The sequence below is a fragment of the Biomphalaria glabrata genome, chromosome 8 (genome assembly GCF_947242115.1).
Source record: "Biomphalaria glabrata chromosome 8, xgBioGlab47.1, whole genome shotgun sequence".
NCBI lineage: Eukaryota > Metazoa > Mollusca > Gastropoda > Planorbidae > Biomphalaria > Biomphalaria glabrata.
The window spans coordinates 33,017,162-33,042,401 of record NC_074718.1 but is presented as its reverse complement, the minus strand read 5'-3'; the positions used below and the strand labels follow the sequence as shown (position 1 = coordinate 33,042,401).

Genomic DNA, 25,240 nt, shown 5'->3' with positions numbered 1-25,240 from the left:
ATTAACTATTAGGTATGGTGAGAAATGGCCTAAACTAATGCTAATGATTTTCTAGGACTGAACTGTATGTTTTTGAATGGTGGCTGAGTGGTTAAGCGCTCGGCTTCCAAACCTGGGGTCCAGAGTTTGAATCTTGATGGGATTTTGAATTTCAGGATTTTTAGGGCGCCCCTGAGTCCACCCAACTCTAATGGGTACCTGACTTTAGTTGGGGAAAGTAAAGGCGGTTGGTTGTTGTGCTGGCCACATAATACCCTGCTTGTTAACCGTTGGCCTTAGAAACAGATGACCTTAACATCATCTGCCCCATAGATCGCAAGAATCTGAAAGGGAAACTTTACTGAGGTTGTCACACTCATTGACTTTCTCTATTCACCAGTTTTTAATATCTTCTTGATGATTGGCCTTTTAAGCATGAAGACTTTAGTGCAGCCTTTAAAAAGAATAATACTGTGAAGAAACGAAAGTTGACATGACTCACTGTCAAAAGTATTTCTTGAATGTATAGTAGAGGGAGCACAAAGAACGGGTTATCCAAAGAAAAGCTGTCTGAACAATGTACAATGAACCGGCCTATCCCTTGATATCCTGCTAAGAACAGCTGCTGACCGGGAAAGTTGAGCAATATGGTTATATGAACTGTCACAGCACCCCTAAGGGGATATTTGAGATGGAGGAGGGGAGAACTACTAGCAATTTTTCAGTCTAATGACAATAGATTTCTTCTTTACGACAACCTAGTCCCAAAATCCTTATGATTGTGAACTTATAATCAGGAATGGTAAAAGAACGAGTCAGGAGTACTGCCTAGAGCTTTGTCATGAAACTTTATTTTTATGTCAAATGCTACCGATTATCTGGCTGTTCAAGTTCACAGCCGTCTCAGACATCTGTGCCACTGTGGACTGCATTTAGATTAAAGAGTGGTATTGGTCATCGTGAGCCAATTATCACTTTAAAAATACTTTGTGCAGGCTGGAGGCAATACAGTATTTTATATATAGCTCTTTAATGAATCAATACTTGAACTGCTCTGCTGATGCTGTATTGCATCCTGATCGTCATCTGTAGCAATAATGTAGTTAAGAAATGTGTTCTTTGTAAGTCATAGGATGGCTAAATTTTAAAAAAGGACTAATTAATACTAATGCCTTTATTGTTAAGTAACTGTTACTGAGCTCTACATTTTTAGAAAACTAATTGCTGTTGAAGCAAGCTTAAAAAAAAAAAAAAAAAAGAGCATGACTAATACAACATGACAAAAACTAAATTGTTTTGTCTTTCTTTGATATTCCATAGAAATATTTACCAGTACATTGTGAAACACAAAGAAATTTTTACCAGTACATTGTGAAACACAAAATATATTTAAAATAAAAGAAAAATATATTTTTAATTTCATTTTATTTACATATTATACACACTATGTACATGTATATCCCCACCATAGTGCTTGGTCCTTACAAAGTTCTATTTGTTATGTCATACCATCAACAATATTACACATCATTTTATCTAGACTATCGCAAGCATCAAGGTCACTCATATCCATTTTGATGTCAGATGACTGGCCTAAAGAATCTGACTCAGAGAGAAGATTTGACTCCAATGTAACATCCTCTGGGATGGCATTTATTGCTGACTGGATTAGATCCATTACCTGTAGATTTAACAGTGTATGATAAATATAAAGTTTAAAAAAAATAGTAAGATGTAATGTGAAACAAACTGACATTTTAAAATGACAATGATATTTTGACTAAATATATGGGACAAGGTATTTTTCATTCCCAGAATTCATTTAGCTCTGATTTGAGTATTTAAAGTAACTGGCTACACAATAGATGAATAGCTTCAACTCCTTAAAGAGATCCTTTGGTTGCATAGCCTGACATCCCAAAAAATATATAACAGTTTACTCACATTCAACACATATGTCGATATGAAACTTTATAGTCAGTTAAGTGAAAGGTGAAATTAGATGGCACAACCAATTGTTTTCTGCTGATTCAATTATTTTTCTCAATATTGTTCAAGCAGGTGTTTTTTTTTTCTTCTCTACCAATTACAAATAATTATTTAAATTGTGCATAGCTTTATAGTTTTTTTCTTAATTTTTTCAAATGCATATAAGCATTTCTTGTATTTATTTGTAAAGAGCTTATTTTCTAATGCCAAGTGGAAGCAGTTAAAATTAACAGCTAAAGCAAATATATAAATGTCTTCATCTGACTAGCAATAATCTAAATAAGGCCTACTTATACATACATGTTAAATGTTGAAGTCAAAGATCCACAATTGATACTTGGAAGCTTACAGATTTGTAAATAACATACCTTATCATAGTGTTCCTGAAACTTTTGGGCTATTTCCATCCTTTTAGCTCGTTGTAACTCCAACATCACTCTTAAAGTTTCACGAGCTTGATGTGGCCTGGATTTTTAGGTGAAAATAATTCAAGTCCATCTCTAAATATTATAAGCTAAATGATGAATCTATTACAATATATATGTTTAACTTTAATAAATATTTTAAATGAACCAACAGAGAATTTATATTAACAGACCCCTACAACTTTGAACTCAAAACGTCAAAATAAAGAATTAGCAAATCTGATGGTGTTTATGTAAAGAAGGTGAAAAAAAAAGCAAAATTTGTGCCCCCCCCACCCGCTTTAGATGAGAACAAAATGTCTTTTATAGTCCATAGACTGTAGTGCCACTGGGATTGATGGTTTTGAATCATTTTGATCTATAATATACATGAGTCTGGGGGTGATGGGAGAGGTAATATAGGATACAGCCAAATAGATATTGATTGGAGTCCTTACCAACTCTAAATTTTTCAATTACTTTTGTATAGTGCATCTCTCATGCTATAGTATGTTCAGTTTGTTATGGTACAATCTCTTTTGTGGACAATTGAGTATCTGGGAATAGACCCAGTAAACACAACTCAGCTCGAGTTCAATTTCAATTAAAATTCATTGAAATTATTGGTATACATTAAGATTTGTACTAAAGCCCTCTGTTTAGAAAGCCAAAGAGTTTAGGCCACTCAGCCACACATCCAATGAATAGCTTCCATAAATAAGTTGCATTATATTCCAAGGTTCCCAGTCACTTCATCCCCGGTCACTTCATCCCCCGGTCATTTCATCCCCAATTAAATATTTTATATATAAATATGATTATGTAGAATGCTTTCTTTTTTACATTTTATGACATATTACTAATGCGTTTATAGTGTTTCCTCTTCCACTTTGTATTCTTAATGAGAAATCTAATATTATATGGTAAATCTGGATGTGCACTTATCTATAGCGTAATGATTAAAGGCCAAGGTGTAGTGCAAGTAGTGGGAATCTTTTGAGAGATAGAAGTGCGATTAGAATAATTACGACCGTGCCGCTGATAACTTATCATCAAAGGCCAAGGTGTGGTGCAAGTAGTGGAAATCTTTTGAAAGATAGAAGTGCGATTAGAATAATTACGACCGTGCCGCTGATAACTTATCATCAAAGGCCAAGGTGTGGTGCAAGTAGTGGAAATCTTTTGAAAGATAGAAGTGCGATTAGAATAATTATGACCGTGCCGCTGATAACTAATCATCAAAGGCCAATGTGTGGTGCAAGTAGTGGAAATCTTTTGAAAGATAGAAGTGCGATTAGAATAATTATGACCGTGCCGCTGATAACTAATCATCAAAGGCCAAGGTGTGGTGCAAGTAGTGAAAATCTTTTGAAAGATAGAAGTGCTTTTTAAAATTACAATTTGTTAGATAAAATTATCAGACGATGAAAATATCAGGGGATGAAGTGACCGGGGGATGAAATGACCGGGGGATGAAGTGACCGGGGGATGAAGTGACCAGGGGATGAAATGACCGGGGATGAAGTGACAGGGGATGAAATGACCGGGGATGAAGTGACCGGGGGATGAAGTGACCAGGGGATGAAATGACCGGGGATGAAGTGACAGGGGATGAAATGACCGGGGATGAAGTGACCGGTCACCATATTCCAATCCTTTCTGAGAAATAATGAGTTATGCTATGAAAATTAGATAAAAGGCCTACAAATACAAATAATTATACCTGAACTCATTGATCAAATGATGCATATTAATAAATAGTAAGTTGATATCTTCAAGTTTCTCCGCTCTCTTTGGAGATTCTGGTGCCCTGATAAGAACATCTAGAAGATCTAAGAAATTGACCTGAAAAGTTGAAAAAACAACAAACTTCTTAAGAAAATAAACTACTAAGAGCAATGTAAAGTCAATTTTCTTTGAGACCTAGAGGTCCATGGAAATGGTGATAAGCTCTTGTAGTATATTTATTACCTTCTAATTATTTGTTTGTAGCTGACAATCATTAAGAATGTAGTTAGACTAAATTCAATTTCAAAATTCCTTTACTTTTCCCAAACGCTGGATGTATTATCACAGTAAGTAACAAAAAATAAATAAATTTAGCTCCCTTTCAGACATTGTGAACTAAGGACCAGATGAAATAAAGCTGATCTGTTTTTTTTGGCCAATTGTTAATGAGGATATCATGTAGCCAGCACAACAACCCACCACTTTTACTTTCCCCAACTAGTTTGGTACTCACTAGAATTGGTTGGACCCAAGGTGTAAATTTTAATATAAATTTAAATCAAAAACTAAAATACTAGATACTTAATATTAGATCATAGGGTTAGGGTTTATTAATGAGCTTCAAAAAAAAAAGTTTGGTGAAATTTTATACAAATAAGTATCTGAAGTACATTAAGAAAGCCACTTACTAAAATAGAATGGTTGAGCTTTTTCAACTCTCTTTTGTGATCATAATTGTGAGGATACAATCTTCTGCAACCAGACGCTTCCAGTGGACGGATAATTGCTTCATCTGCTGTAAAGTGAGCTCCAAACATGGTATAGGAATCCTGAATAATGATAATTGTGAGATATAATGTTCAACAATTTTTGCTATATATGTAAAGTAATAAGTTGGAAATTTTGTTGTATTTCACTAATACCCAGAAATAATATCATTTTCTCCCATAGACAATCTGTTCTAATATTGCATTTGTCCAAAACAATCATATTTTGTGTTAGGTAATAAAAATAAAAGTGTCTTAATGTTTTGTAAAATAAATCTGTTCAATCAAATGATGCATAATTATGATACTTTAGATGGCATGATTATGATAGTGTTGTATTTTAAGGTATTAACTAATTTAAATATTTATAATCAGATAGCTAGATCCTAGATATATGTATTCTTTATATTTCTATGTTTGATAATTAAATTAAACCACTTGTTTTGACCACCTTTTGAATAGCACAATAGAAGTCTATGTGCATATAAATGCATAATTGTTAGGTAAGTTTTAAAGGGAAACTGATGGCATTGACAAGTTTTGATATATGTTTTACTTTACAGATAATATTATTCTTGTAATTTTGTTTTCAATAATAACTAAGTAATTGATGGTTTTCTGACATAATTTTTCTGTACATCCAAAATGGTCAGAAATTCACCAGGTTTCTATGTAATACTAATGTCAGAGCAGATTGAATGTGTACCTGACTAGGTAATTAACATTAGTCAGACTCTGAGCCTATTTATATTTGGGGCAGAGAGGAATGTAGATGAAAATGCTAGTTGTTTTTTTTTTTCTCTAGTTGCTCTGAGTAGATCTCAGTAATACAGACTAGTAGTATCTATTACATGCTTCAGCATAATATAATATATGTCTTACAAATGTTCTTGCACAATAAAAAAGAATGTGTATGTGTGTGTATATAATACTATATATTATATATATGCTGACAATTGCGTAGCTTTGTTCATAAAGGTCCCAACCGTCGAATGATTGTGTGTAAACCCCCTAGACTAGGGCCTAGTCTAAGTAGTTACACAAAGACTGCACTGTCACCTGAGTTGCACTTTTGCAGTGAGTGACTCTGACAATCTGACATGTGACTGTGAGTGAGTGATGTGATGCCTTCGACCTCGTCTTGACTTCTCGATTCACTCAAATAACAAATTGGTAAAAATTCATGATCTATTCTATCTACTAATCTAGATTTCTCTAGAGATTATTCTAGATTCTGATTTAGACTCAACTCTAACACTAAGTAGTCTAGTAAGTCTTCTCTTAGTAGTCTTAGTCTAGACTTAGAGAAAGTAGTCTAGGACTGTCTTTTTATACTACTACTACTATACTCAGTACTACTACCATAGTACTACTAGTACTAGACTATAGTTACTTATACTAGGACTGATCTAGTCTAGGACTAGTTCAGTAGTCAACAGTCAGTAGTAGTGACTAGTGTGAGTGTCATGGTGACCCACCGTGTGACTAGTCTACTGTACTACTAGTCTGTAGTCTCCGTTAGACTAGCACTAGTCACTAGTGATAGTGACACTGTGATATTAGTGATTATTAGTGACTAATACTAGTAATACACTAGTACTACTATTTAACTATAGTACTAGAGTACTAGACTAGAGTAACTAGTCTACTACTAGTACTAGTAAGTTACTAGTAGTACTCTAGTAGGTAGGTCTTAGTCTTACTCTTTAGATTCTTGATGTACAAGTTGAAAATAAAAAATTACCTGTATTGGAGGTGGCGGGGGTGGTGCTTTTCCTCTTTTTATATTTTCATCGGAGTAGTTAATTACATATTGCATAGGAGGCATAGGAAATGCACTACTGGTCGCTTGTCCCTCGGACATTTTCACGAATAAACAAAGATGCTAGTTTGATACTCTTCTGTTAAGAAAGATACATTTTGTACTAGTAAAAAAATGTGTTGGATTTTTCTATTATAAATGCGAAATTTATATTAGTTGTATTTTTAACAAAAACTTTAAAGAATGTCAAGAGTACAGAGGAGCAGATTGTTCATCAGCAAAAACCACAAAATGCAGGAGCCCCGAAAGCAGACCATGAGTACGGTGGCTTAATGGTTTAGAGGCAGATCTACAAAAGCTAAAAGAGTCTGGGCATGGAGACATAAAGCACAGGATAGATCAGAATGGAGAGATGTGCGGTATGATCATGGTTGGGCTGGCGTATATTTATATGTACATTCTGTATAGTTCTAGATCTAGCTCAGTACTTTATAATGTAATGTCACGGGTCCACTTGTTTGAGGTTTTCTAAAGAAAATGTGTTTACTAGCAGTATATAAATGTAGCTCCAGATTTACGACAATGCGTCAATCCTGGACTTTACCCTCCACTGACTTAACTCGAACCGTGAGTAAAAGATTTGTAGTAGGCCCTATTAGCTAATTGGCGAATAGCAAGATAGTTTGATTTTATCGATTGTAAAAAATAAATAAAAAGGTCTGCATGTCGGATGAGCCATGTCCCACAGATTAAATCCGCGCCATGACGCTGTGCATACTCAAGAATAAATCTAGCCTATAGCTTTTCCAGGAAACGTGTATGCCTATGTAAGTCTTGATTAATTTGGATAATGTTATTTCTGGGAAACCAGGCATAGAGCTTTTATAGGAAGTTAAACTATTGCGCAAGAAGGCCGATTCAGGCCATGGACGTGGACAGAATGGTAGTTGGCTGTGGGTCTATTATACCATTATTAAATATTGAATTTTTCAGCCTCAACATACAGGAAACTTGCCTTACTGGTCAGGAGAGTAGCCGGGAAGTTGAACAGTAGTTTGAGCCCCACTCTGACCGAAAGCGCAGAATTTATTTATTTTTTAACCTATGTTTATCTATAATTAGTTTTTGTGGTATGTTCACTCCGAATTTCGAAATGTTTATTATCCAACTAGAATTAGGACTACACACAGGCTACGCCCGACAGGGCCGGCCTTAGGCCACTGCAACCTATGCGGTCGCAGTGGGCCCCGCGCTTTCATATGCCTCGCGCTAATTCTAAGTGTAAATTATTAAATTAAACCATTATAACTTTTTATATAATAACAGGGTTTCCACGACCTCCTTATTTTCCAGGGCCTCCAGGAAATCGTCTGAAAAGGCAAAATATACGAAAAAGTCCTGAGAATCTTCTGAAATTATTAAAATCTCGTGAAAAATAGACAAAATTGTCAGTTTGGGATGCTAATAAATAAAAATGGCATTGTGAGCTTTCATTTAATAAAATTTTATTGCTATGACAAAAAGTATTTTCAAAATTTAAAAATTCTTTATTTTGATATTATGCTTATCCCTACCTAGACTAGGCCCCGCGCAATCCGTTTCGCATAGGGCCCCGCAATAGCTAGGACCGGCCCTGACGCCCGATGATTTATTTTGGCCGGAAGATCCAATCCATTTTTTTTAAATTCCAATAAACCAGTGGTTCCCAAACTTTTTTGTCTCGTAGACCCCTTGCCATGTTTTCTGCTTTTTGGTAGACCCCTTGCTTAACTTATATTCATTTTTTTTTTTTGCAATTTATTTTAAAACTAATTTCTAATTTTAGTGAGTTGAAGAGTGAAAATGCAATTTAAATGCATATAAAGTATTAAATAATAACTCATTTTTATTGATAAAATTCAAATTTAACCAATTAAATATGTATTGCTGGAATCATTAAACACACTGGAAATGTTTTTTTACCCAGGCTTATCATCTGTTCCTATGGATGTCATGTTTCATACATTCTATGAAGAAGACATTCAAACAATAAATATTATTTAATTTGTTTTAAGTATCATTGTAAAAGTTTTCACAAAGAGTTTCTCGTGTATCTTTCACGTGTCCGCCGAACTGTTTTCACTAAAGGAGAAGGGGCGAAGGCGAGTAACTGGCGCCTTAGCCAGTAGGCTTCAAGCAGGAAGAGCTCATTAGCCACATAGCAGAAGGAAAACTTAATTTAAAAATCTGCTGCCTTGCAACTATTCCCAAACATGGGAAAGCTGTCGTGGGTCAACCCTGAGGAAAAATAAGGAGCTGGCGACCCCTAGGCAGTTTACAGCACACAGCGCTACACCCCATCAGAGCCTGTGATGCCACTGGTCCCAAACTGATCCCAAACTGTATATATTTCCTTTGCAAAGAATCACATAAGAAGCTTTTAATTTGATAACTCATGCCACCGATGTGCCCTTGAACTGTATTTTTGCTTAAAGAAATTCTTTTAATAATATCAGATGTAGGTGTGTGTAAAACAGTTTTCACAACTACAACGGCTGGTAAAATCAATGTTTTACCTATGTTTCCGTATTTTGCTATAAGTAAAGAGATATTGGAAGACGCTCACAAACCAACATCTTCTCTATATATATATGATGTTGAAGTGAGATTGTGTGGGTCTATTCTTAACTTTATCTTTGAGTGCTAGAAAATTTTAAAATCTTTATCTATTTTGTCAGGGTGACATTGTCTCAGATGATCCTCTAGCCATTGGTTTGGTATTTTAAAAAAGTCACTTAGGCAACCGCTTGTTTGACAAGGAAGGAATGAATCCCAGTTTTAAATAATCAACGCTGGACAGTGTACATTTCTTTTTGTTAAACATTTGTTACATGTAGACAAAATAAAATTTTTTAAATAAGTATTGAGACAATTCTTTGGTTTGATTAGCAGGATATATATTTAAATGATTTACCAAGATAAAAATCATATATTACTGTATAAAATAATTACATTAAATGAATGTAAAAATTAAAATGATCTGCTTTAAATGAAATCTATTATCGTAGACCCCCGTGGACCTCTCATAGACCCCCAATTTATTTTTTTACTTTCGTAGACCCCCTGGAAGTCTTCGTAGACCCCTGGGGGTCTATATAGACCACTTTGGGAATCACTGCAATAAACGGACCTCATTTTAACGATCCCCCTCCCAAGCAAACTTTCTAGCCAGTGAATTGTAGTATTTGCTACATCTGAACGGCCTCTCTCTCTCTCTCCGTGTTCTGTTGTCACAGAGAAATAAATAAAATACTGTAGACATTAATAGGCTAATAACAATTAATGATCAGAGACTATTTTATCTTATCTTATATAATACAGACGTTACTTCAAAAAAAGAAGATGATTACGTCCTACGCGTCATGCATTTAGTCATGCATATTAACCAATGACTTAAATTCTGCCAAGTCACTGGTTTTCCTGGCTAGCTCAGGCAACCCATTCCATGCTCTAATAGCACTAGGGAAGAAGGAGTATTTGTACAAATTTGTCCTAGCATATGGGACGATGAATGTGCCTTTATCTTTGTGTCTTTCAGAGTATTTTATTAAATTTTGTTTTTGTATTTGAAGATTATGGTTCAGTGTTTTATGTATTATTGCTACTTTACTTTTGAGCCTTCTGTCCTGAAGGCTTTCTAAATTTAGTGATTTTACTAAAGGTGTTACTCTAGTCAAATGTGAATATTCGTTTGTTATGAATCGCACTGCTCTATTTTGTGTCTGTTCTAGTTTCTTAATGTTTTCTTGAGTTGAGGGGTCCCAAACAGAGGATGCATATTCTATTATTGGCCTAACCAAGGTTAAATAACATTTTAGTTTTATGTTCTTATTTGATTTATAGAAATTTCTTTTAATAAATCCTAATGCTTTGTTTGATTTTTTTGTAGTTTCATCAATATGTGGATTCCATGACAGTTTTTCATTTATTATAACACCTAGGTATTTTGCGTTTTTAGTCTGTGTTACTGGTTTGCCATGAATAAGATAAGTGGAATTAATTTGTTTTAGTTTTTTTGTTACTCTTAACAACTGACATTTTTCTGGGTGGAAAGACATGCTCCAATTTGATTCCCATTTCTGTAATTCATCTAATTCTCTTTGTAAAATATCTGTGTCTTGTGTTGTTTTTATTGTTCTATATATTATGCAATCGTCTGCAAATAATCTGACTTTTGTTCCTGAAGTAATGCAATTTGGTAAATCATTTATGTAAATTAAAAATAGTAGTGGACCCAAGACTGTTCCTTGAGGTACACCTGAGTTTACTGTTATCGGTATTTGTGTTGATATAAGTAGACATTGAAGACAATCATTTTATTACGTCACATCTATTTAAGTACTTTCTCACAAAAACATTCACAACAAACAATGACGCAGTATTAGCATATTAGCACACTCGTATGTGTAACATCCTTTTTGTGTTGGTTTTTTTCCCTACGCATCATTGACTTTTGGAATGACCCGCTTTGTAACCCCCCCCCCCCCGTACAGGCACACGCATTATAATTTAAGCCTTAAATTCTAGTAGGCCTACTTTTACTATAATATCCCTTCCCCCTCATCTCAGCCGTTCCGCCCACAACAAAAAAAAAGGGACCATCGAGATCATCGATCGACAGTGCCATGTGAATAACACACGACCAGGCAGTAGGTAAAAGAGACGTCGGTACTTTGTAAAACGAACGAAGGCTCACTGGCGGATCTGGGGGGGGGGGGGGGGGGCGGTAGGGGCCATCGCCCCCCCCCCCCCACTCGGCCGACCCCCCCACCCCCCCCACCCCTTTGGACGGGGGCGGACGAAATTTAGTATAGAATTCACACAATTTGTATACGAATTTATTATGTTAATAATATATAATTATTTATATTTCAACCTATTTTTGGATTATTTCGCCCCCCTCTAGTATGTTGGCCGATTTGGTGTGGTCAGGAGGAGGCGATGGCATCAATCCCGCCACCCTTCATTAAACTTTAGAGTTGGGGGGCGATCCTATTTATTTGTAGAAATCACAGCTTGCTAAGAGAATCAATTAAATATCTATATGATTAAAACTTGTTATTGGTGTTTTAACCGATCCTTATATTATGTCGTTCACCTGTTGGCCGATTGGGTTGAAGGTGGGGGGGCGAATACCTCTACTGCCCTTCCCACCTAAACCCTTTGAGTGGGGGGGGGGCGGTCCTACTTTTATGGGGAAATCATAGTTTGTGAACAAAATTAGTTGAATTAAAATATACATTTTATATTATGTCGCTACCCTTCTGGTATCTTGGCCGATTTGGTTGGGTAGGGGAGGGCGATTGCACCTACTACCCTAACCCACTCTAGCCATCTGAGGGGGGCGGTCCTATTTTTATGGAAAAATAATAGTTTGTGAACAAAATTAGTTGAATATCTATATAATGTAAGCTACGTACTGATATGTGAACCCATTTGTATATTATGTCGCACCACACTCTAATCTCAAATTTTATCAGTAGTAAATATAAAATGAAAAAGGGTTGTTCCAGGGTGGAAAGGGCAATGTATACAATCGCCTTCCGCCCATCGGGCAAACCAATACTTTTTCTTTTTGTTTTATAGTTAAGAAATTACAAAATTTTAAAAAATCTGTCACTAATATAGGCCTAATTTATATATGACATAAATTAAATTCTTATATCGAGTCGCCCCACCCCTATTCTTTAATGCCAAATGCAATTATTAGCATAAATTATAAAAAGGAGCGAGGATTAATCGTTTTCACTCTACCGCCCCTCCCCTTTCCAGACGAAAACTTGATGTTATAAAACAGAATAGTCAAATATGGCGACAGTATTTATGTAATTTCACATGAATTTATCATAATTTTTTAAAGAAAGATTTTGCTTTGGAAAATTTAGAATTCATACGAAATTTTTCCGTATAAGAGTAACAATTGAGATCAGTTCTTAACCCAATTTTTCTTTTCCTAGTTGCCTTTGTCCAACCTTTATTCAATCTGCTATTTTTCTAGTTAAATAAATTTGGGACTAAAGCTCACAATTTATACTTGAATCCTAAAAATTCAAAAAAAAAAAATAATAATTTAGAGTAGAATCTAATTGGTCCACTTAATTTCTCCTCCCGCTTTCGAATTTTTTTTTTAAAGCTTTGAATTATAGTTCTGTAACAAAACAAAGTTACAAATATGCCTATTGAACAAAATGTATCACTTACAAATGAGCTTTTTTAAAATTATCATTTTTCGAATAATTTTTTTTTCGGTGGCGATCCTCAAAGCCTTAACTAAATATATGTGGGCTATCTTCAAATCGTTTTATTTGCAATGTAGTTAGGGCCTATAAATTTATATTAGAATATTTTTTAAGTAACACATTATTGAAAAAGTCATTTTTTTAATAGGATGAAAAAGGAACTGTAGATGTCAGGAGAATGCGTTTCTGCAGTGAAAAATGCAAGAAAACGCTTTTGGCGTTGGGGTTTCGCCCCGAACCCCACTAATCAATAATGAGCTGTAGATGTCTGGAGAATACGTTTCTGCAGTGAAGAATGCAAGAAAACGCTTTTAGCGTCGGGGCCCACTGAAGATACTTACAGCGCTCTCCCAGACCCCCCAAGCTATCAAGAGATAGGGCTCAACATGATTGTTTTTTTTTTTTGTTTTTTTCGTCGAAAGTTGACAATATATATGTACTCACTTTTATGCATAGGGTTAGGGAGGTTTACTGGGCGTTAGGGTTAGGGTTGGAAAAAAATCGCCCCCCTCCCGCTCCAAAGTTCTGGATCTAAGATTGTGGTACCGATAATCCAAGGAGGACATCATACAACTCACTATATAGCCAGCACAGAAGACACTCATTTCCACAATCTTTAAATTGTGATAATTAGTTAAGTTCAAGAATCTAGCATTTAACTGACCATTTGTGAATGGCTCACATCATCACCTATCATAAAGAATAACCGTATCTAATACATTTTGGCGCTAAATTTTTACAACTCTATTCAATTCATACCTGAACCTGGAACCTTCTGGTTTAGAAAAACCTGGACACAGATCTCGAAACGGCTCTAACGATTTTTATAGAAATATGACGGTTGTTGTAAATCTTTTGGAAAAGAATCCCTAGCTAGTTTTACTGTTATGATTTGTAAAGTATAAAAAGAAACAATGAAAGAATGTGAAGGGTAAAAAAAAAGTTTTTAAATCTAATTTTCGTGCCAGTTTTCATAGCAAGACGCCATGATGCTCTGTCACGTGCTTCGCGTCCTAGCTGGCTGGGTCAATGCTGAAGGTTTTCAGAGAAGCCTCGATGATGTCCCTGAAGCGTTTTCTTTGTACAACTTTTGATTGCTACCCTTTCTTTAATTGACCTTAAAGGAGTCTTTTGGGGGATGCTGGTGTCTTCCGTTCTGCAGACGTTGCCTGCCCATCGCAGCCGAGACTGCATCAATATTGTGTGGATGCTTTGCAGGTCCGCTCTCCAAAGAACTTAAATATCTAGTATTTTTAAAATTTCAGTATTTTTTTCTGAGAAAGATCATGTGATAGTGGTTCAGTTTTGTTGTGTATGTCCTCTGTATACTGTCCACTTTTCTGAGGCATACATCAATGTGTACTAAGGATGGCAGGTCGAAAGACCTGCTATTTGCTGACGACTGCGCCCTAAATGCCTGCTCCAGAACAGATCTGCAAAGCATGTCTATGACTTTTCATGAGCATCTTGAGACTCCGGCCTCACTATAAACACAAACATAAAAAACATTCAAAAAATAGCTTATATTAAGTGTAATTGTATCAATTAGTATGGATCAGTCATATTATTAAATTTTTAATAGATCTATTTATATACTAACAATAATAAATCTGTGCGATTAGAAATATTTTTACCAATTGTTTTTGTTTAGCGCAATTTCATGCTTTTAGCTTTCTCAATGCGTTATGATCCTATCACTTGACTGGACCAGTTTGAAAGGGGTGGGGGAGAAAGAAGTGGCTATCTGGGTGATCGCTTTTTAAATGTATTTATATATATATATTTTTAAAGGGAACAAGTTGCATTCGAACTCCAGGGATGGAGCCTCCTCAATCTCCTCAGGCCAATACACTGACCACTGTGCCAGGGAAGTCTGTATGAAAATGGAATGTTTTATATTTATCTATCGTTTCAAACTTTTCTCTCTATACCAACACATCTGCCAAGAACGATTTCTTTCCCTTGTTCGAGATACCAAACAAAGTTGTTGTTTTTTAATTGATTCTTGTTTTGTCAGGTGCAAGCAAGACTGGGTGTGGAAGAAATAACGCGTACAAACTTTTTACCAGACAGACAGAATATCCTTAGATGTAGGCCTAAGTGTCGCCCATCAGTAATCGGGGTACGATGTGGTAGTCTGAGTTAGGATAATTAACTAAAAATATAATCTCAATGTATGCAAAAGCTCAAAGATGGTCTGGCATTGCTGTACACTGTAGACAATCAAAATACAAAAGATAGCAGATGGCAGATAATTGAATTTGAATAGGTTTTTAATGTGTTATACGTGTAAACGGTTCTTTGTATTATTTTTCTACTTTTTAGAAGAGAGCACAGAGCTCCTAAACAAAGATCACTGATGAAATGTTAATTTTTAACAAAATTATTGCTGAAGAAAACAAAAGCCAGAAGTTTTTAATTTCCACATGCCTAGACAGCCTCTATTTTAGGCGCCCTTGCGAGTACATCTTGTCAGTAGGCTAGCTGCCTAGATCTATCATACAAACATTCACACTCTTAACTAAGCTAACTTATACTTGCATACTGTATTAAACGTATTAGACCTACTCTGGTAAGCCAGAGATGTGTTATCCACATAATGTTACTAAAGGTTCAAGCTTCTATTATGGCAGTACAAAACACTTCCTGCTCATATCGCTATGAGATACAAGTGTGTTGACCAAGCCTGTCTCACTTAACATTGTAAGTAGGCCACGGTGTGTTTTCTCTGTTTCATAAGTTCTGGGGCCTGTTTTCATTGGGACCTCAATAGTTACAAATACAAATCATTATAAGTGATCAGGGGCGTAACTAGGGATTTGGGGGCCGGGAGGGGGGGTGACCTCTTTGGGGGCCCCTTGCATTTTGACATTCGACATATGACATGAGATAATGTGCGCAAAAATATATAAGCCCAAAATCAAATTGGTTCAGTATAGAACTTGAGCTTTGAGAATGATCTCTCACATGACCTAAGGGAAGTGGCCTGAGTTAGCAGTATTCGGAGGAGGTTGCAAGGTTTGAGCACACGTAATTACCATATGAAGCCTGTTTCCTCAATATGTCTATTGGTAATTGTATTACTGGTTTGTTGATGAAAAGTGCTCGTGCATCAATGACATAATTGAAAAAGCGATTTGCCATTTATTTCATCATACAAACAGGAAAAGAAGCACAGTTTGTCATAAGCGTGTCTTCACCTAACAGGTGTCTTGGTTCAAGAAGAAACACAAAGGTATCCATTTTCTTTCCAGTCTTTGGAATCTGCCCTTCATCTCCATATGAAATCTTTCCAGCACTTCTGTCGCACGTTTGAATTGCAGTTCTATTGACAGTCCTACAACAGAACTCAACTTCCCATCAAATCTTTTCTTTCTTATTGTTGTTTTGATTACAGGGAATCCATATTATTCACTACCTTCTTTTGCTTTTTCGATGGATGGGGCTTTTGTCAGTTTCTCATCATTTTGCAGAAAGCATGAAGGGGTACTAATTTCTTCAGCAGCTCCCCGTATATGCAGTCCAGACTTTTGTAGTTTCTTCTGAACTATATTAATTGGGCGCAGGAGCTTTCACCAGAATTCCAGATAGGCAAACAATTCTTAATTTTTCACTGCATGAAGAAGATTCTGTGCTAATATTATATGATATTACGTCATTGTTGGTTAATTATGTTTTGTGCGAAAGCAAAAGTATTCAAATCATACAAAAGTGGGAAAGATCCATATCTCGTTATGCTCGAGTATAGAAATAATCCGATAAGCGGACTGCCGTATTCACCATCACAACTGCTGACGAGTAGAAGACTCAGGGAATCATTCCAACTAATCCAAAACTATTGAAACCTTCGGTAGCTGAAAATGCAGAGACATTACTCAATGAACGACAGATGAAAAGCAAAGTGAAATACAATGCAAAAGCAAGACTACCTAAAGATTATTCTGTCGGAGATTTCGTCAAACATGGCAGAAAGCAGTTGTCATAAAAAAAAACATTCAGCACCCAGATCTTACATCATAAAGACAAACGATGGAAAAACATACAGAAGAAATCAACTCTTTTTTAAATAAGAGTTTCGATGAAGACATCTCTGGGTACTATGATACCGATGAAGACAATGAACTGCAAACTGTTGGAACAAACGAAACAGACAATTATAGACCAACGACTAGAGAACTTGTCGTGCCAGTCAAGACAACCAGAAGTGGACGAATTGTTAAAGTTCCTAGTAGATATCACTCTTAAGAACTTTAAATGGAAGGATGTGATAACAAACCCCATTTGGGCAGTTGTTTGAGACAAACATCTATAAAAAAGCTAACAAGATCCTCGAAATAAAGAATCACCCTTTGTGTCAGGATTTTGTGATTTTACCATCACAAAAGAGATACAAGACACCGATAGCAAAGACAAACAGACACAAACACTCTTTTGTTCCCCTGGCAATCAAATCATTAAATAAGAACAATCTGGTATAAACTTTGTCACATGTAAATTATGAGTGCGTCTGGTGTGAATGTACACTTTGGTTTCTTATAGTTATAATGTTTTTTGTTTGGTGTAATGCACAAATTGTAAGACAAATTTCCTTACGGATAATAAAGATTATTATTATTATTATTATTATTATTATTATAACTTCAAAAGGAAGGATGTGCTAATATTGAATGATATTGCGTCATTGTTTGTTGTTTATGTTTTGTGCGAAAGCAAAAGGATTAGATGGAAATAAAAAGAGAGTTTCCATTGGATTGAGGAAAGATGAATAGAGGGGTAATAACTCGAGTGTGAAGTTTAATTCTGAAATTATAGACGCCAAATCCGAATAATGGACTATTCTAGCATTGTTAAGAATAACTTTTGGATCTGTTATACTCGATTCTGTAAATTTTGTTTCAAGGTTAATTAGTGTAGCCATAAAATACTCGCCATTTAGATCTATTATTAGTAAAAGTAACAAGATACCTGGAATTCGCTGTATATCATGCAGTTTTATTCGTGGCAACAAAGTTTAAAATGTAAAACTAACTTTTAAAAAAACTTTGATCTCTGTGGGAAAATTTTTTTTTTAAATGTCAACAACAAAGTCAACGTACTGATAAACCTAGATCTAGGTTTAGTCTTTGTTATAAATTTAATCCATAAATGTTGAACAAAAAGACACCCGTTGACACTATTTGTCAATCAAATATATTAATTTATGTACTTACAAATAAATTTCGGACACCCATTTGGGCCCCCCTTCAGGTGGGGGCCTGGGGGGATCTTAAAATTCTCCTCCCCCTTAGGTACGCCACTGTAAGTGATACTTTCACGAATGTGCTATAATACCCGAAATTTTCTAAACCAATGTTTAAGCCATGATAACATTATCAGTTAATTAAATCAAGGGTGTAGCCTATCTGTCATAAAAGTTACAAGTTAGACAATGATATATATATAATCAATGAAAAACTATCATGAAATCTTCATACTGATGAAACTATTTAAAAATCAAACAAAGCATTATGGTTTATTAAAAGAAGTTGTATTGAAATGCCAGAACCGATTTTGAAAACCAGTCCGCCCCTGACCAGGAATACCCGCAGGGCGTATAGGCCCTAATCCTCTTCTTTCTTTGGAAGTAGCGTCTGTATTTCATAAGATATATAGCCTATATAAGAAGATTAGATCCTTTTCAGAGCGCTAGGTCTAGGTAGCGTAGACAGATAGACACCCCGACGGACACTAGCGGATCCAGAACTTTGGAGTGGAGGGGGGACGATTTTTTTCCAAACCCTAACCCTAACGCCCAGTAAACCCTAACCCTATGCATAAACGTGCGTACAGCACACACACATATGTATATAAAAAATTAAGAAAATAATAAAAGAAGAAAAAAAATAAAAGAAATAAGAAAAATAAAAGAATAAAAAAAAGCAGCATTTCTCAACCTTCGGAGAAAAACAAAACAACTGGGGCAGCGCAATAAGGTTCCCTTGTGGGGTTCTGGGCGAAGCCCCGACGACAAAAGCGTTTGCTTGCTTTTTTCACTGCAGAAACGCATTCTCCTGACATTTACAGCTCATTATTCATCAATGGAGTTCGGGGCGAAGCCCCGACGACAAAAGTGTTTTCTTGCATTCTTCACTGCAGAAACGCATTCTCCTGACCTAAAGCTCATTATTCATGCTATTAAAAAAGGACATTTTGAATAATGTTGTACTTGAAAAATATTCTAATATGAATTTATAGGCCCTTAATACATTGCAAATAAAACCGATTTGTTCCTTGAGAAGATAAGATACCTCACACATTTATATTTTGGCTTTGAGGATCGCCGCCGCAAAAAAAAAAAATATTCGATAAATAATATTCAATAAAATTGAAGTATAAATTGTGAGTTATAGTCCCAAATTTATTTTACTAGAAAAATATCAGATTGAGTAAAGTTTGGGAAAAGGTGACTATAAAAACGTTATTTGAGTTTAGAACTCATCTTAATGATGACTCTTATACTTTAATAATTTCTGCTAAAGATTGCATTTGGCATTAAAGATTTGGGGTGGGTGACTCAATATAAAAATTTAATTTATAGTATATATAAATTATATTAGTGACAGATTTTTTAAATTTTGTAATTTCTTAACTACAATGCAAAAAGAAAAAGTATTGATTTGTCTGATGGGGGAAATGCGATTGCATGTATCGTCCTTCCCACCTGGTACAACCCTTTTTCATTTTAATTTGCTAATAATACAATTTGAGACTAGAGTGTGGTACGACATAATATACAATGGGTCACATATCAATACGTAGTTTATATTATATAGATATTCAACTAATTTTGTTCACAAACTATGATTTCTCCATAAAAACGGACCCCCCCCCCCCCCACTCAAAGGGTTAAGGTGGGAAGGGCAGTAGAGGTATTCGCTTCCCCCCCCCCCACACCAATCAGCAAACAGGGAACGACATAATATAAAGATTGGTTAAAATATCAATAACAAGTTTATATCATATAGATATATAATTGATTCTGTTAGCAACCTGTGATTTCTACAAATAAATTGGACCGCCCCCCCCCACTCGAAAGTCTATGAGGGGGGGGGCGGGATCGATACCATCGCCCCCTCCCGACCCCACCAAATCGGCCAACATACTAGAGGGGGGGGCGAAATAATCTAAAAAAAAAGGTTGGAATATAAATAATTAGTATATATTATTAACATAAGTAATAAATTCGTATAAAAATGTGAATTCTATACTAAAATTCGTCCGCCCCCCCCCCCCCCGAGGGGGGGGGTCGGCAGAGGGGAGGGGTGTCGATCGGCACTACCGCCCCCCCCCCTGGATCCGCCAGTGCCGACGGATCACCACCATGACTATCACTGCTGTTAGTCGTCTCTATATCTGTGTATTTAATCTAATTACGCTTATTTGAAGTCAGAGTAGCTGACAGACCTGATGGTCTGGACTTAACTATTACATAAACAAAACAATAACGTTTATACCAAAGTTTCTGAACTTTAAGACGTCCCCCTTCCCCAATGAAGAAATAGTTGTGTTCGCGCCTTCTTGGTCATATTGGTATAGACTTACTTACTTAGACTTAGGTCCTCCCGCGCCGTTCGGCGAATTGGGCAGCAAGCTGTCTCCATAAAGATCTGTCACTGGCAATGTCTGAAGCCTCCTCCCACCTGGTGTCCACTGTTCTGAGATCCTCCATGAAGGTGTGTCGCCAAGTAATACGAGGACGTCCCTGTTTGCGCTTTCCTCGTTTTGGCTTCCATGTTATCGCAACTCTTGGTATGCGTAATTCATTTTGACGTAGAACATGTCCCGCAAACCTCATGCGCCGCTCAGTCACAACCTCACTACGTGTTCGACTCCCAATTCGGCATAGGATTTCCTTGTTTGAGACCCGATCTGTGTAACTGACTCCCAAAATCCGTCTCAGCCATCTCTGTTGAGACACATTTAGTCTTTTCTCAATTTTGACAGATGACTTCCATGTCTCACATGCATATGTAGCAGTTGGAATGACGATTGTGTTGAAAAGGTGTATTTTTGTCTCGAGTCCAATGGCTTGGCTAGTCCAAATAGGCTGCAGCCTTTGGAAAATGCCCCCTGCCTTTCCTATTCGGCACGCTACATCGTGGTAAGCATCTCCATCATTTGTTATGATGCTGCCAAGGTACGTGAACTTGTCCAGCTCTTCAAGCTTTGACTCGCCAAGTCTGACGGGGACACCCTTTGCTTTATATCCCACTCGCATAATTTTAGTCTTATCCAAGTTTATGCGGAGGCCAATTTTGGGTGCCTCTCTGTCTAGGCTCTCCGTCATTTCTTGAATGCATTTATTTGTAGCCCCGAGTAGTGCAACATCATCAGCAAAGTCCAAGTCCGTCAATCGAAGTTGTTCACGCCATGGAATACCAAAGGCAGTCTGGTTCATTGCTCTCCTCATTATGTAGTCGATGGCTAGGAGGAATAGGAAGGGAGATAAGATGCACCCCTGTCTCACACCTGTCTCGATTGTAAAAAACTCTGTTGTTCCCTCTTCTGTTTTAATGCATCAACTAGACTGACTGTAAAGGTATCGTAGGATCTGGACGAATTTTTCTGGGATGCCGTATTCTCTAACTAATTTCCATAGTGATTCTCGGTGGATACTATCAAAAGCTTTTTTGAAGTCCACGAAACTGATCGATAGCCGTTGTTGGTACTCAAGACTTTGTTTTATGATATTTCGTAGAACGAAAATCTGCTCTGTACATGAGCTGCCTCTTCGGAAACCTGCTTGTTCTTCTCTGAGCCTTTCGTCTACCTTTCATCTTTCATCTATATTGGTATAGGTCTAACAACATATTTCAGACTCCCATTAAACTAATTTGGTTTTTGGGTTTGTAAACTTTAATTTGTGTTGTGTAAAAAGAGCATGTATTCTCCTATAATTCAATACCAAATAGAAAGTCAAACATAGAAGAGAGACGCAGAATGATATATTCGAGCACACACAGAGCACGTAAAGTCTGTAAACTAGGCCCTACTTGATCTATGCTGCATTAACTACGGCCCTTGATACGGTGCAATTCGACCCCTGAAAACATCCGCCCAACGTTTTCAGTGGATATTATTGCAGACGTCTTCTGCATTACCACAATGAAAGAGGCTACTTCCAAGATGAAAAAAAAAAGTCTCTTTTTAATATTGAATTTTATCTATCTTCAACAATAGATTTATAGCGACCATGCAAAAACAGATTGAGAAACGCTGGTTGTTTTTCCTTGTTTCCATTAAAAACCTTTGGTTGGCTTAGAAAAAAAACTTCAACACATCGCTTCACATTACTTCACGATTGTATTTCCCAGGCAAAACGTTCTCGGTCTCTTTTAGTCAAAACATTTCTTCAAAATAAACGTGAAGAAAAAAACAAGGGGGGAAAATGTAAGATAGAGGGGGGGGGGGGGAGAGAGATGTGGATTGCGTTCATAAGTATCAAAGACGATTGGCTGGTTAATAGCAAATGGTTGATCGAGCTTTTCTGGTTACTGTTTGCGAGTCGGCCAACTTTTTAAAAAAAATCTAGATGTGCCAACTGAGTGACGAGAAGCAGTGGCGTCACTCGGGGAGTTCGGTCCGCAGCGGGTAACACCAATATGGGGGGGGGGCATCCAATTTGAAATAAATCCCCTTTTGCTAAAGCAGACAACTTATTAAAATTTTGTGACAGCAGCTAGACAACAAAAATGCATATGCACGTTTAATATATAGCTTTAGTTCTTTTGTGTGTGTGTGCAAAAGCCGCTAGAAACAAGATTCAAACATTCATTGGAAGAAGGCATTTCGATGTGTTATCGCTAACGCGATTCTAAAATCTACTACCTTCTTATGGTATAAAGGACACGTTTCTCCTTAGCAGCGTACCATCGATCTGTTGGCATCTTTTCGTGAACAGAACAGGACCACTGCAAGACATACTGATGAATACAACGAGGAACTTACGATGATGAAGCCAATGTCCAACTTGCATACACTACGGCTTTTAAAAAAAAAAAAAACTCTTTCATTAAGTGTCGACTCGTCACATCCCTTCTTGGTTTAATGCTTTTATTTGACTAAGATCTTCTTACTACGCGAAATATTGCGTTGTATACGCATTGAGAATGAGATTCTCAAAATGCAGTATAACATTTGCGCCCGGGGCTCTGCCATGGACCCCATTGGGAAAGCATGCAGCGCTCACCCATGCTTCCATGCTAAGGGGTCAACAAACATAGATATATTAGTCTAGGGCAGCGATGTCCAAAATACCCATGACACGGTGCTATAAGGCTCTTGAAATTTCTGCGCTCAAATGGATAGTGGGGTAGCAGAGGATTTTGATATAGCTCGTGACATATGAGCCGAAAAAGGCTGTGTACAACTGTTCTAAGTGGGTATCAACAATTTAAGTTTAAAAAAAAACAAAACAGGTAGGCCTTTGCGGTAAAACCGACTAGGTAAAATATAAAAGTCTTTAAAGTCTTATAAAGACAATTTAATGTTCATTTGATGTTAATGTTCTAATTGTAATAATCTCACATGTTATTGTTTGCTAATAGTTTTTGGATCCCCTTTTCTTGTACTTCTTAGATACCAAAAGATCTATAGTAGGCCTACATTTAAATCACATGCATGTATAGGTCTGTATTAAATATGCGATCACAGCCTAGCTGGCGCATGTCACCTTCCTCAACGGCAACATTCATACATAAAACAGCGACGCAATTCACGCAACGGACCATGGCCTACAGCCACGGAAATAAGTTACCCGTACACAGCAGCACGGATGTTCTACTAGGATCTATATAGATCTAGATCTACATGTGGGTATATACGGAGAACATCTATTAAAATGGCTTATCGGTGTAGACCAAAAGCACAATCCATTTTTTTTCTGTTGAATGGATTATTGTTTGCATCTTTTCATGCCAGTGTTGTGGACGAACCCCTTCCAATTAATATGACATTGTAAGTTTCTCATAGATAGTTAGAATAGCATAGATCTACTCACTACTCTATAAAAGTTAAGATAGAATATCAAAACATCTTTAGTTATTATATTCATAGATATACAGTATTTTCGTTGATATGTTGCCATCATATCTTAGGATCTAATACATAGATCTAGATCTTTGACTTTACTGATATCGTCTCTGACTCTAGACGTAAAACAAGCCATAGACGTAAAACAAGCCACTCACTTGACTCACACAGATATAGACGTCTAGTCTTATCTTGATAGTTTCGAATATAGATCTAGATCTATAGACGATCTAGAAATGTAGTCCAACTAATTGTTATGACCGCTTGAAAATATAGATCTAACTTGAGATAGCCTACGCCTACACTGTATTACTGTATATTAAGTCTGTACCGCTATCAAAATTCTATTTAACTTAAATAACTATAAAATCAGTAGTTTGGATCCAGATTCGATTGGATCTCTGTTTTTGGTTTAATTCAATCTTCCTCACTCCCCAACCATGGAGGCCTATAAAATAATATATTTTTTTATACTTATTATAGACTAATATAGTTATATATAGGTCTGCGTGGTGTTGATCTAGATATCTATACTAATATTTACAATATTTATATATAGATTTGATATAGAATCTAGAATGACAAAAAAAAAATCATTTTTCAATTTTCTATTCAATATAGGCTCTACTAAAAAGTAGGCTGCATTGTCAAATCATTGTGTTATTACTGTTATCTAACTTCTTTTACTTCTATTCTAATATATAGACCTATATATATATATATATATTCTAATAAGGCGTAAATAACTTTTGAATTTGAACCATAGATCTTAGGGAGTCAATACGTTAAAATAATGATTCATTACAATAATTAAAATGTCTAAATAATGACACTAATGGTATATTATATGATATATGTAATAATCTATTATAATTATGTAAGGATATAGTATAGATCTAGCCAATCTAGATCTAAATTTAGATACATTTAGATACATATATATATATCTAACTCTAACATGGTAACATGGTCTTTTAATGATAAAATATCTAAAATTCTAGATCTACATGGCTAAACTAGACTCTACACGGCTAGATATACTCACTCAAATAGATCTAGATTTTTGTTCTAGATTAACTTTTTCTGCTATATATAGGCCTACTAGATCTAAACTATATTACTGAATTACTATAATATCACTATATTAAATAAACATTTCTCCTTTACTTGAAGAGTTTTTTTCTTCATTCCAACCTTAAATTATTATAGACTGTCTGACCTGCCTGATTTTAACAAAAGTCAAAAGTGTTATTTTTACACATC

At 36.0% G+C, this 25,240-nt stretch overlaps 2 protein-coding genes across 9 annotated transcripts in view; one reads left to right on the top strand and one right to left on the bottom strand.

The window, feature by feature from the left end:
* Window positions 1–1,374: 1,374 nt before the first annotated feature.
* LOC106069333 (mediator of RNA polymerase II transcription subunit 7-like) lies at window positions 1,375–25,122 on the bottom strand. 3 transcript variants are annotated; one of them, XM_056038224.1, is made up of 6 exons: window positions 25,023–25,122; window positions 6,612–6,768; window positions 4,790–4,930; window positions 4,096–4,217; window positions 2,337–2,433; window positions 1,375–1,660 (listed from the first exon to the last, which is right to left on the bottom strand). In XM_056038224.1, the coding sequence occupies exons 2-6, from the start codon at window positions 6,729–6,731 to the stop codon at window positions 1,478–1,480; spliced, it is 663 nt and encodes a 220-aa protein (XP_055894199.1). In that variant the 5' UTR covers window positions 6,732–6,768; window positions 25,023–25,122; the 3' UTR covers window positions 1,375–1,477. The 3 variants fall into 3 exon arrangements, with proteins under 3 accessions (XP_055894199.1, XP_013084418.2, XP_055894198.1); XM_013228964.2 differs by lacking the exon at window positions 25,023–25,122 and adding an exon at window positions 22,775–22,909; XM_056038223.1 differs by lacking the exon at window positions 25,023–25,122 and adding an exon at window positions 7,118–7,250.
* Window positions 7,145–25,240, top strand: part of LOC106069331 (uncharacterized) — a 39,444-nt gene continuing 21,348 nt past the window's right edge. Inside the window, exon 1 of one of the 6 annotated variants that reach the window (XM_056038213.1) lies at window positions 7,145–7,256. Coding sequence is in view for 4 of the 6 variants with exons in the window: in XM_056038211.1 (XP_055894186.1) it covers window positions 23,787–23,902 (116 nt within the window). In the remaining 2 variants the exon portion in view is untranslated. Of the gene's footprint in view, window positions 7,257–7,433; window positions 7,457–22,975; window positions 23,365–23,505; window positions 23,903–24,208; window positions 24,301–25,240 lie in introns of those variants that run through there. The other 5 variants (XM_056038212.1, XM_056038210.1, XM_056038211.1 and 2 more) reach the window with 5 other exon arrangements.